General features: G+C 55.3%; 3 protein-coding genes across 3 annotated transcripts, besides 2 other annotated features; 1 reads left to right on the forward strand and 2 right to left on the reverse strand.

The window, feature by feature from the left end:
- Positions 1 to 1,467: part of a sequence feature (possible transcribed region) that runs on past the window's edge.
- Positions 1,139 to 3,841, forward strand: CYME_CMP325C (hypothetical protein; the record flags this gene model as incomplete). The annotated part of the gene is made up of 1 exon (XM_005537893.1): positions 1,139 to 3,841. The coding sequence occupies one exon, from the start codon at positions 1,139 to 1,141 to the stop codon at positions 3,839 to 3,841; it is 2,703 nt and encodes a 900-aa protein (XP_005537950.1).
- Positions 3,842 to 4,247: 406 nt separating this feature from the next.
- CYME_CMP326C (hypothetical protein, conserved) lies at positions 4,248 to 6,050 on the reverse strand (the record flags this gene model as incomplete). The annotated part of the gene is made up of 1 exon (XM_005537894.1): positions 4,248 to 6,050. One exon carries the CDS (start codon positions 6,048 to 6,050, stop codon positions 4,248 to 4,250), a length of 1,803 nt encoding a protein of 600 aa, XP_005537951.1.
- A 127-nt stretch (positions 6,051 to 6,177) lies between these two features.
- Positions 6,178 to 7,864: a sequence feature (possible transcribed region).
- On the reverse strand, positions 7,786 to 9,465 carry CYME_CMP328C (poly-A RNA export protein DBP5; the record flags this gene model as incomplete). The annotated part of the gene is made up of 1 exon (XM_005537895.1): positions 7,786 to 9,465. One exon carries the CDS (start codon positions 9,463 to 9,465, stop codon positions 7,786 to 7,788), a length of 1,680 nt encoding a protein of 559 aa, XP_005537952.1.
- Between the last annotated feature and the right edge of the window lie 2,875 nt (positions 9,466 to 12,340).

The raw sequence follows: 12,340 nt of genomic DNA on the forward strand, positions 1-12,340 counted from the left end.
CGCAAACGCTCATGAAATATGCACACCTGTGCGACTTCCGCACGTTCCACACGCGTCGAGACCTGGCCACCAGGTCTCTCCAGCGCAGCATCAACTGTCTCCGGTCTGACAGGGCACGACTGCTCCACGGCGATATGTTCGCGAGCAGGACTGCCTGCTCACCGGTTGTTCGCTGCCTCCGACTCGTTTCATCGAAAAGAATACTGTACCGAAAACGACAGAGCCAAACGCTCAGTTGCTTGGAAACGCTGGCCTCATAGCGTTGTTGACCGATATGCCTCGGGGTATCCGCTCTGTGCAAATATTCTGACCGCGATCCTGGAAACAAACTTCATGGAGGTTCACGAAGTGCGTCTTACGCTTTCAGAACACACACAGGCGTCCGATGCGTGCTCCTTGTCTGAGACGTTCGCCGAAGTCGCGGCTTAATTGGCGTGCACTGCGCGTCAGCACCAGGTTCGGGTGTGGACCTTATCCTAACCGCAGAATGCCCCAGACCTGAGACCGTTTCGAGGCTTGCGTACTAAAAATCGACTCGACAAGCGATGTAGGCTTCCTAAATGCCTTCGAATTTGCGTGAGATTGCTTCTTTATTTTGCTGGATCTCGAAAGTTAGCCGATTCATGGCACCAGGAGGCCAGACAAGAACCAGCACCCTTCTCACGTCAGGTGGCCTCGTCGTTCCGCGAGTCGGCCTCACTGCAACCCTCAAAGCCTACTAGAACTCCTGGACACGAACAAGGACCCCTTCCTACACACGCTTGCCGAGTCGTTCTCGTTACGTCCCCGCTGCAACACCCTAGTCACCAGGAGCATCGCTTGACGCGAACGAAACAACACCGAGGAAGCGGTGCGCAGCACATCGGTAGAGCGCCATTCGGAAACGTAGGTTTAGGGGCCAGAGTTGCTTCGCGCTTCAGACCTGCAAGTCGAGGGCCGGTGGACCTATACACCCCGCGCACAAAGAATTTCGTATTGGGGTTACACAAAGGCACCGCGACTCACGTCGAGCTAGGCGTGTGTGTCCATGCTGCTCGTCAGCGTTTAACGGAGAGGTACGGCGAAGTTCCTGCTCACTGCCCGGTGCGCTAGCGTCCGTTGCTCGACGAGAGGCGGCAGCATAGCTCAGGAGCTCAGTATGAAGCTGAGAGACGCCCCAGAACGAGGCGAGACTATGAAGACAGAAGATGCGCGTTGGCAAACGACTTTTCTCGAGCTCGAAAACGCAGTACGTTACGTAAGTGGCTCGGAGCCTACTCCAGCTCCGTGCAACAGTACCGGCGTTTACGCTGACGTAGAGCTGTGGCTCGATCGAGAGCTTTTCGAGTCTCTCGCTGAGGGGAGAAACGCACCGCAGACACAACCGAGTGCAGCTGCACTGTCGGGGAACAGTACGCCTTCCCGGCAAACGCAACTGCGCTCCGTGCGACCGTATCCACTCTTGGATGCGTTCGTATCCGCAGGTATTAACCATGAACCCGATGGTACATTGATGCATGGATCCACGTCGCGTCGTGCTGGTGACCAGCACGTGCAGTCACGGAACGTCGCCGAGGGGCAGTTGCGACCTGCGATGCCCGAGCCGTCGCACCCTGTTCACAAGCGTCGTCGCACCGCAGTGGTCTTCCAGAGTCGCCACGAGATCTCTCAATACCTAGAAGCTGCCCTAGATGAACTAGAACGGGAAGCGGAGGATGGCGTCACAGCGGATGCCGATGCCACGGGAGGCAACGCCTCCAGCGATGTCGTAGCAGATGCATCCCATCTGGAGTCACCTAGAAAAGTTGGACGGGGAGCAGTTGCCGGAACGCGCGAGCACAAAACCTTGTCAAGTACACGAACTCGACCCGAATCCATTGAGCAAGCGCTGCTTCGCATTTACGCAGAATTGAGACAACGAGTTCTCGCTCAAAAATACGAAACAATCGAGGCGTTTATCGCCGATTTTTCGCTGCTGCTCAGTGATATTGCACGCAGCAGCAAACCAGAGCATACCACATCACGAGTAGCGACACGTCGCAGAACAGACCTCATCCGTCAAAGGGTGGACAGCTTGCTTCAACCAGCAGAAATGAGCCGCATCATGGCGACCAGCTCCAGCGATCGACCTGCTTCTTCGGAGGAGCCGGCCATCCTGCCAGCACAACCCGATAAGATCAGCCAAGGACCTCTGCTTCCGTACTGGTACTGGTTACGTGAGCAACTCTCGCTTGACTTTGCATCCCGAGATGCACTCGGGCCGTGGAGTCTGGCGCTTGATGCAGTGGCGGCGGATCCAGAACATGTCATCCATCCCGAGTGCACCGCGAGCGCACAGGTGCCGGACCTGCGCGGCGCTGTGCGTCCACCGCTGGCTTCTGTGGAAGGCTATACCGGCTCACTGGCAGTGCAGACTGCAACGAAGGATGTGATCACTATACCCAAAGTGTACGAACAGTGGTTGCATCGAATCTACCGCCTGCGGGAACAGAAAGAAGACCTGCAGCAACGCATGAATCGTTTCTACCAACTTGAAGCTATGCTCCACGTAGCCGAACGCGACAAAGCTATTGGTGAACAACCAAATGCTCGATGCGCAGAGTTTGTGCGTTCTACACTGGAATCATCACACGTAAGCGAAAAGAATGCCGTGCGCTCGCAGCAGCTTGAGGCGTCCCAGGGAGCAGCGAACCCCGGAAACGCATCCCAGGAGAAACCCGCTCTGCAATTACATGCGCTGCGAGCTGCTGACTCAGAGGCGCGCCCCCAAACCAAGGCCATGAGCACTTCACCGAACGCCTCTGTAAGGCTGCCACGACTCGCTGCTGCATGGTCCATGCCGCTTTTCATTGAGACAGATCGTGAGCCCGACGAGCCGATGCGCTCCACTGCTGGTCTCCTCGGCGTTCCCGCTGCATCAGTGACCGAGTCAGTGCCGACTGAAGCGGCTCCGCGACTAGATCAGCGTCCCCGCGGTTTGGTACAAGTCAGTCTGCCGCTTCCGCTGCAGGGCTTGCAGCGCGCAGTTGCGGCGGTCCTGGTGCTGAGCGGATTCACAGGTGCACATCGCTCCGCGCTCGAGTCGCTTACAGATGTTGTTGCGGAATTGATTGAAGGTCTTGGTCGACAGTTTAGCTGGATTCGCTACCAGATGAAGCGTCCGCCAGCTGATCAGCAGTCGTCGTCAGCGGCATCGGCGGAAAGTGGCGCAAAAGCGGCCAGAGTACGCGAGCGAGTCGACAAGGTGTCACGCGCGTGGTGGCAAGCACCGCGGGACTACCTCCACCAAAGTCGTTGTGCGTTGCCGGGAGCAGCGGTTGCTGACCCACTCCACTATTTCGTGTCGATCATTAGCCAGAGTGGTATCCAAGACGGCTTCCACGGCCTCATGCGATACAGTCAGCTGGAATTGCCCGCGCTGGAGCGAGGACTCGCCCAGGCCGAAGCGCTACTCAGCACAAAGATTGCGGAAACTGAGCACGCGCTGGAGCATCTTGCCCAGCGTATACCAGCGTTCGATGCCCCTGCGGGGCATCTCGAAGTAGAGAAAAAGACATTCCTGCCGCCTGCACTGCAGGACGGGAACGCGACGATACGCTCTGATGAGGAGCTCGATCCCGAATCGAATCCCCTGTTTCGGTATTTTGGAATTATCAACGAGTCTGTGACGCTTGATGTGTTGCAACTTGAATACCAGCGCACTGACGCGGTTGCAGTGCCGTATCCCCTTGCGCAGCGCGTTGTGACGGAGCTCGAAAAGACCCCTGTGCAGCCGGTTTCCGCTGGACACCCAGCTCGGCGCATCACCGTCGTAAGGGCAGCCAGTCGGCGACAGCTTCGTCCACATGAAGCCGTCTCGTGACGCGCACCGGGCAGCGCTACGCCACAGTGCAGCTGCGAAGATACCTTGCTTCGCTGGGGCGGCAGCACCAGCAAAGCGTCAGAGCTCGATCACGACGATCTGCGCGTCAACAAGCTTAGCGTCGCACGTTCGTCTAGACTTTGGAAACGAATCCGGATCATACGCATATGCTGGACGCTGTTCACGCTAGAACTAGGCTCAGAATACCGCTCTTGGGCATTGAACTGATCAAGTTAGCGGTTTAGTGTGCACCTCTAGTACCGCTACGCGCTCTACATAGCAAACAGCGATCACGGTAGACACCGCTCGCTACACGTCGGATCCCGTGCAACGCATGAGTTGTGCTGCCACTCAACGACGGCCTTTGGGCACCAGCGCAACACCCGTACTGGTAATCGACGATCCATTAGTGCCCAGGCATCTCGTCAAATGGAATAAAGTGGCGAACCGTGTCGCTCGGCTCCACAGCGTTGCACAGCAGGCGGTTCCGCTGACCCACCCCGTGGACGCAGTCCAGCTGCCAACCTCGCGAAGCTGCTTCACGAAAGAAGTCCTCGGTCAGCTCCAGTCTGCTGAAGAGAAGCGCATCTCGCTCGGTGGCCTGCGGCTGCCTCACCAGGAAGATCGCGGCAATGAGCGCGCGTAGGGCTTCACGCGCACCGGCTCCGGTTTTCATCACAAAACCGACTTGTTCCTTGGACTGCGCGGGATGCTGGCGTCGACAACGCCCAACGACAAATGCTTCCGTCTCAAAAACACGCAGGAGCGTTCCTACATCTGATGCAGACTCGCTGAACCAGTGCATGCGCACATCTGGAACGACCTGAGGTACCGTCGACCAGTGACTTTGCCAGTGCAGGAAGCGCTCTCGCTGGGCAACCTCCTCCGGACTAAGGACAAGTAACGTCTTCATGGTGCCGTTTTCACGGACATTCGACACGTATTCTTGCTTGCGTATGGGCCTGATGGCTTCGCTCGCTGTCGCTGCGGCGGCTAGACGACTTGCGACGTACGCGTCGACGAGCAGCACTGCACGCTGCAAGTTCAGCAGGGGTAAGACGAGTACCCGCATCGACTGGATCCGACTGTACATCTGTCCGGCAACGACAATTCCGAAGATTGCCCATGTCCAGAAGAGATTATTCTCTGCGAAACCGCGATAAAGAGAGAGTCCGATGGACATACCCAGGAGTTCCGCGGCAATCGACTGGGCATCGCCCTTCGCGGTGACATCACCGATATTCGACCGCGTCGCAACGGTCCGGTAGATGGTGCTCCGTGTGGAATTGAAAACGACATGTGCCATACCCTTGAGCGCATAGGCACCCGAAGCCAGACCGATAAACGAATCCGGGAAGCTCCGTGATACCAGTTCGAGGCCGGTTCCGAGATGCCAGAGCACATCCGCCAGGACGCGCAACCGTTTGAGGTCTCCATCAAAGCGATGGGCATATCGAGAGCCAAATGCAAGTCGAACAAGATGCCCAACACCGTCTTTGAGGATCCACGAGGTTACCGCGGAGGCACTCGCAGCAGTCGGTAGGTGTTCCAGTGCTGGGTCTCGGGTCAGCGCTGTGCTCGCTGCACGAGACGGGTCAGCGACCACCCCTGCCGATACCAGCAACGCGGTGGTGCCCAGCACGCTATTACAGGCCGTGAGCGTATTATGCAGAAAGTGCCAAAACGCATACGGTGCATAGCTAGCGGTAACGGAGTGCGGATAGTTCGTAGGCAAAAACACCGATGCAAGCAGTCGTTGAAGCGGCTCCGTGCTGAACTGGAGGCCGTGCCTCACTTGCGGGCCAGAAATCTGGCGTTGAACGCTCAGCTTTCCTTCGTAATCACAATAAGTTTCAATGCGTCGACGACTAGTACCGCTCCACTGTTGCACAAGCACCCGTTTTTCCGGCAGTGCGTCAGTGTTTTCGGTTCGTTCTGACAGACCCGACGCTGCTGTTGACTCGGGCTCTGAACCTCGCGCTTGCAGCACAAGTGTTCGAGTGCGACTGTATGCTGGTTGCGAGCGACTCGCAGTGGGGCGTCGGCACCTCCGCGCCGTGCCCAAGTGGCTACCTCTCTGCGTGAACGCCTGCCACGGGGTAAGCCAAGGCAAACGCGTCCCGAAAGCGAACGTGCACCAGCGTGTTCCTCTATGAGGAACTCGTGAAGCATTCCAAGCCACCTGGTTTCCGGTTTTGCTTCTTTTCATTTCGTTACCTCGAACAAGTCATCTGGAACAGTCACGTGTGCAGGCACTGCATGCTGGGGCACAAACGTTTTCACCCGCGAACCCAGCGCGAAAACGTACGAAATAGCTTCGCGTCGATTTGTTTCTCATTGACAAAACGTTTACGTTTGCCAGCGTTCTTCGATATTGCGCTTTTTTCTGTTCTTTTTTTCCTTATTTTTGTGTTTTTGTAGTGCGCGGTGACGCGTCGAATGCAGCACTTCGTTTGCTGCTGCGCACAAGACGACAAAAGGTACAACACTGGTCGATCAGGTCGTTTGCTAGGAGCATTTGAGGTTTTTGTCTTCGTGTTGCTCGTAGAACGATAGGCGGTGCCACCGGGCTCACGCAAGTCACAGGAAAGGATGCCAGGGGGATTCGTACGTTGCTGTGGATTGAAGTAGAACAAAACAGACCACCAAGGTTGCTCGGGTAACCTCTCAATACTCTGGGAGGTTTGCGGCCTGACTCAGTTGCTTGTGCTGCTCGCTACACGTATACGGTTGGTGCTCGAGTCGAGCAGGTAACCTCGAGGACTGTAGCAGCGTTCATGTGTGGACCACAGCTGCGATATTCCACAGATACGGACGCAAGCATGCACGTATTGCAAGGATTTGGCTGGGAGATCTACTTCGAGGATTCTCCAAAGAGAAAGCCTTGTGAACTGTTTGGAGTGCGCGTTTCGGTCACGAACGACATCCTGCCAGCGAACTTGCCCAGCATAACGGAACGCTCGCTCCGAGGCACTCCCAGCTGACGACGAAGCGGGGTGCTGTGAGAATCGAGTGCATCGTGCAAGTGCATATTGCTCGCTGGTCCACAGTCAACGCTCAGGGCAATATGACACATGTTAACGAAGCCGGCTTCTACATCCACGTCTGTGGACCGCTTTGGAGTCCTGGGTCCGCATCCAGACCCTTGAACGGCTGTAGTATTCGGTGGGAGATTCTCGCTTCTTGCTGTTCGTCCTTTTCATCATTTCCTGGTCAAGACAACCGCTCTTGTTGGTGCTGTTGAAGAGACGGTACTACGCTTCGTGAGGATGGTTGCAGCAAGCACTCCATCGTTTGCCTGTAACTGCGTTTTCGGCATAGCGACGATGGCCCCTAAAACAATGCTGTCTTAACAGCGCTTGTTGTTGAATGGTGTATGCACGCTTGCAAAGCGTCAAAGCAGGACCACGCGCTTCCTTCTCAAGCAGCATCCTCGCGAAAGACATCCAGTGCTCAGCGCGCAGTGTTGCCACCTGCGTCGGCCGTGAGACACATGAGCCGCCAGCTCGCGGAAACGCATAGCATAACTCGGACGCGTTCCTTGTTCGGCCTCGCAACCAGTACTCTGGTACGACATCGTTTTTCGTGCACTGTAATGATGCCCCCGGATCCACCAGCGAAACCTCAAGGAATATCTACCTGTTTACACGAACAATGTACAGAGCCGGAGAGAGGCGAGCCCAGCACCTCGCTACGCCCCCAGTACCGCGACAGCCTCGCCCGCAGTCAGATGCTGCACGCTCCATCGGACACAATGACGAATCACTGTATATGTTTCAGCACCAGAAACCGAAGCGATAGCTGAGCTCGCCAAATCGATGCACAAATGTGCCCTGCACGTAAGAGGCTCGGCAACCTCGATGAAAAACACGGCCTTGGAGCACCAGATGATACCGCGTTCGCCGAGCGAAGCGCTCTGCCAGGCGCTGTGTTCGATGTCGCCTCTAAAAATTTGCCTCATCTTCCAGGATCGACACGAGCTCTTCCACATTCGCAACGGCTTGAATATGACAACGATCCCCGTAATATTGCTCAATCTCCTGTAATAACTGACGGCTCCAGTGATCGTAGATAAAGTTGATGGCGATCCCTTTGCGTCCAAAACGCCCGGTCCGCCCTACGCGATGCAGGTAGGTTTCGGGATCAGCGTGCCCTGTTCGATCCCGCGGCAGGTCGTAATTCATCACCACCGTCGTTGCGAGCACGTCGACGCCACGCGACAACACGGAAGTGCTGATCAGGATACGGTCGGTGCCGGCACGGAAGGAGTCGATGACGCGGTCGCGCTCCTCGGGGGTCATGTCGCCGCCGTGCAGCAGCGCTACCGAGTGGCCGTCGGCGCGCATGCGGCGTGCCAACTCGGATGCATCACGCCTTCGCTCCACGAAAATAATGGATTGACCAATTCTTAGGGATCCGTAAATATCGCTGAGTACCTGGAAACGGCCTTCGGATGAACCACAATCGATATAGAACTGTTTCACGTTATCCAGACTGAGTTGCTCTCTCTTGACAGTGATTTGATTCGCATTTGGCACCACTTTGAGGGCAAAGTCGCGCACATGATCCGGATAGGTTGCGGAAAACAAAAGCGTTTGCACGTCCGGTGAAAGCAGTTTCTTGATGCGCAGCGTTTGGTCACCCATACCCTGCGTGTCAATCATTTCATCTGCTTCGTCCAGCACGAGAATACGAATCGTCTTGCCGGAGAACACGCGGTGCCGCAAGAGATCCATGACCCGGCCCGGAGTGCCGACGATGATGTGATCACGAATGCTCGTGACGCGGGGCTGGCTGCGCTCTTCCTCTCCCTGCTTGACAGCCAGGTAGACACGGCAGCCTGTGTACTTGCCCAGGTTCATGATAACGTCTCGAATCTGCCGGGCGAGTTCACGCGTCGGCACCAAACAAAGCGCCTGGGGGACGTCTTTCGTCGTGTCTACTCGAGAAAGCATTCCGAGGACAAAGCAAGCCGTCTTACCCGAGCCATTGTGTGCTTGTGCGATGAGGTTGCGTGGAGGCGCTGCTAGGATCATCGGCAATGAAACTGCTTGAACTTTGCTCGGTTTGCTAAACTTCATGGAATAGACCCCCTGAAGGAGTTCAACAGGGAGACCAAGCTCTTCGAACGTGGCCGCCGACGTGTACAACGCACGGTCGTCGGAGAGCGTGACCTCGACCTGATCGGCGCCCTCGACCTCGTTGAGTCCGCGTAGAGGCAGAGGCTCATCTACGTCGTCGTCCTCGTTGCCTTTGTCATCTTCATTATTGTTGCCTGCACCGTGAGCGCTGCTGGTCTTGCATGCGTCTTCGGAAGCCGCAGTTGTCGGCGCACTGGTTTTGCGTGCCGCGGAAGCGCCCGTGCTCTCGTGACCTCGACCAAGCCTCGGGAGCCGCTCCAGCTGCGAAATAACTTGGTCTTCCTGCTTAGATGCTTCCTCGTTGGACTCTGCTTGAGAGGAAGGAGACGACGTTTCCGCAGCTGCTGCTGGTACTGCTGCCTCCGCGCTGCTCCCTGGTGGAGACTCCGTGCGCTTCACAGCTGTGGCCGAGGCCGCGGCCGGTGCCGCTCCGTTCCGAGTTGTCACATCTGAAGAGCTCATCTGTACAACTCTATCTGCCATGACAACGAGACTATCCAGACAGCTACGCTTTCTTTCCACCGCCTGGAGAGTGCTCGAAAACAGGGCGACGAGGTAGTGGGGGCAGCGAATGCGAGCGCCGCCACAGACGCCACCAACATTGGATACTATTGGCAAGCTTTGTCCATAATCATGGCATGCGATTCGATTCTGGTCCACCGCCCCTGCATGCCATCGAACGCTTTTTCGCAGAACAGAGCAGGAGATGGAATTTTCTGTGTAATGTACTGAATTGATCCCAGACGCATAGCGTATAGTATATATTCTGCAATGAACAGCGCATGACGGAATGCATGCCTCATTCAGGCCAGTCGTACAACTGGACTCGAATGGTTGAGGAACACTGAAAGAGTTACGTAGATGCACTTTGCGCTAGAAACCGATATTCTCAACGGCTGCTTGCAGTCCATGGCAAAAACGACGTGTTAGTCACTTTACGGAAACCGGAATCGACGATAGTAGCCACCGCGGGCATCTCTGCCTCTCAATAGCTTGTTCGTCTGGCCCAGAATACGTTGGGAAACAGTCGCAAAGATGCCCTAGTTCTTTCAGGGCCGTCTTCCACCGAAACCGCAACCACAGCTTTCTTGGAACTCGACGATCGGTATGAAGCGCAAGGACGTCGATTTTTGTTCTCAATCGATGAGACTTGCTTCGGACGAAACGGTCGGAGTGTATATGGGTATTGGCGGGGCATAGTGCCTGTTGCATGTATGATCCAACTCGGAGAGAACGAATATATCATCATCCGTTCCAGCTCCAGTGGATACCTATGGCTGCCTCAGTCTCGCTCGCAGAGAAGGCTCATCCAGCAGCATCCACTCTGTCGAATCATTGAAGACCTTTCCCCATCTGACGCCTAGCGAAGCCCGCCTGCTGGACGACGGGATATTCCACTATTCCCGTTGCTTTCGAGCGTAGGCGGATTCTATCCGGGTAGAGCTGCTTTTCATTCCTTCGTAATCTCCATGATTCGCCCAGATTCAGGCAGCGTTTTCTATTGTGAAACGTAATGCTCGCTCTGCTGGGCACATCGCTAAAGCGTTCGGCACACGTTTACAAAACGGCACTTTTCGTCGTTCTTCCGCAAGTCAATCTCCCTACGGGAAGGTTCTCACCCAGAGGCATCAGGGAGTGCACGCATTTTCAAAACTAAGAAATCTAAAGGAAAGTTTCGGGCATGGAAGTCAGGGATCCCGGAAGGCCGTTATCGCCGGCTGCCGAAAAAACTCCACAATCCTCCTCTCGCCCACGGTGGGGCGAAGAAGAGCAAGTCACGAAGAGAAAGAACAGGGAAAATAGAGGAGAAAAAGTGTTTTCCTGATGAGACGATGACGGTACTGTAGTGACACCGAGGGCACGAGTTCTGACAATCCTTGCAAAGGTGAATTCCATCAGAAGCAAGAAACGCATGGAGTTCGTGAACCGAGACTTCAGCGCGGCCATCAGTATCAGACGGCATGTGGTACTGAAGCCGACACCCGAGGAGCTGAAGCCATCCAACGTCACGGGGGAGGCTCTCAGGCTCGAAGTGTGCCCGGATAACCTGGAACCGATAGCAGTGGGCCGGTCGAAAAGGCAGGGAGGCGTCTGCAAGTGCATATATATGTACCCTCCATAGTCGCGAAACAATGCTGATTTTATTGATCACATGTGGCGTAAAAAATCGTTTCCTGTTCACGAGGAGATTTCCATAGCCTCTCTCCTGATCATTTATTGGTTAATCATCGGGAGTCTTCAGCGGTTGAGGATAATCCCCACAATATGTAGTATACGATGTCATCAAAATTTGCTCGACATGAACCTGCGAGACATTCCGGAACCTCGACAGCCTTCCCAGACTTGAATCATAGCGCTCAAGTCTCGGTGTAGAAAGTGCTCGCGAGTGTATAACTATTGGTGTTATCACACCACAGCAAGCTTGTCAGCTTGGATTGCCTGGAAATCTGGCGTTCGCTCACCTTTTACTACATCACCTCGTGCATCCGCCTCTGTCTCACTTTCTTTTCTGCAAGTTTCAGCATGCACCTGAGCTCTTCATGCGAGCAAGTCTTACCGATCTCATTGATGGGAATCGAACACAGTCGACTCCTCGACTCGCTACATGCTGCCGTCCAGGGAGCAGGAGTGCAGTTCGTGCACGCTACAGCACATCCGCTGTTGTAGGTTGACATCAAACGACGCGAGTGACGAGTCATTTTCTTTTGTTTCTCACAGAGCAAGCTCGCGAGAGCACGCTGCTTGCCTCCGTACGATTGCAGTGGTTGGTGACCTCGGCGCAATGCTCAGCCTGCACCCGAAGCACATTTTTACCATCCATAGGACGGTACTAGGTACCGCCACAGCGTAAGAAAAATCAGCCAGTTCGCCTTTGGTGCTCGGACTTGTGCGTGACGAGCATCGAATGATGGTAGGAGCACTCGCTCAATCTGTCAATAGTCCTGATCCTCAACGGAAACATGTGCACTCTCAAGGACAGGATCCCAAAGGCGCAATTACGTGGAGCTTTGCAACAGCAATTCGAGATTCCACGTTCGGTATGGTTTTTCGAGAGAGGCTTGCAAAATCTCTTATCCTCACAGCTCCGCGACCTGAATTCGTACAAGTTGTGCAGGCTATCTTGCTAGTTACAAAGGCGACAAAAGCGCCTCTCACTGAAGAGAAGCCGGTTGCGATATAGGATACATACTCGCGTCTCTCGTGGTGCTATGCGGTTGTTAATTTGGACCAGAGGAGCACGGGCCCAATGGCTCAGGTGCTCGGCGCTTATCGTGACGCTAGACTCGCTCGGACAATTACGCGCTTTTCCATTTCGTCATGGCGTTTGATCCTTAGCGCGTACGGAGCCGGCGAGCGA

This window comes from Cyanidioschyzon merolae, chromosome 16, assembly GCF_000091205.1.
Source record: "Cyanidioschyzon merolae strain 10D DNA, chromosome 16, complete genome".
In the NCBI taxonomy this organism is placed as follows: domain Eukaryota; phylum Rhodophyta; class Bangiophyceae; order Cyanidiales; family Cyanidiaceae; genus Cyanidioschyzon; species Cyanidioschyzon merolae.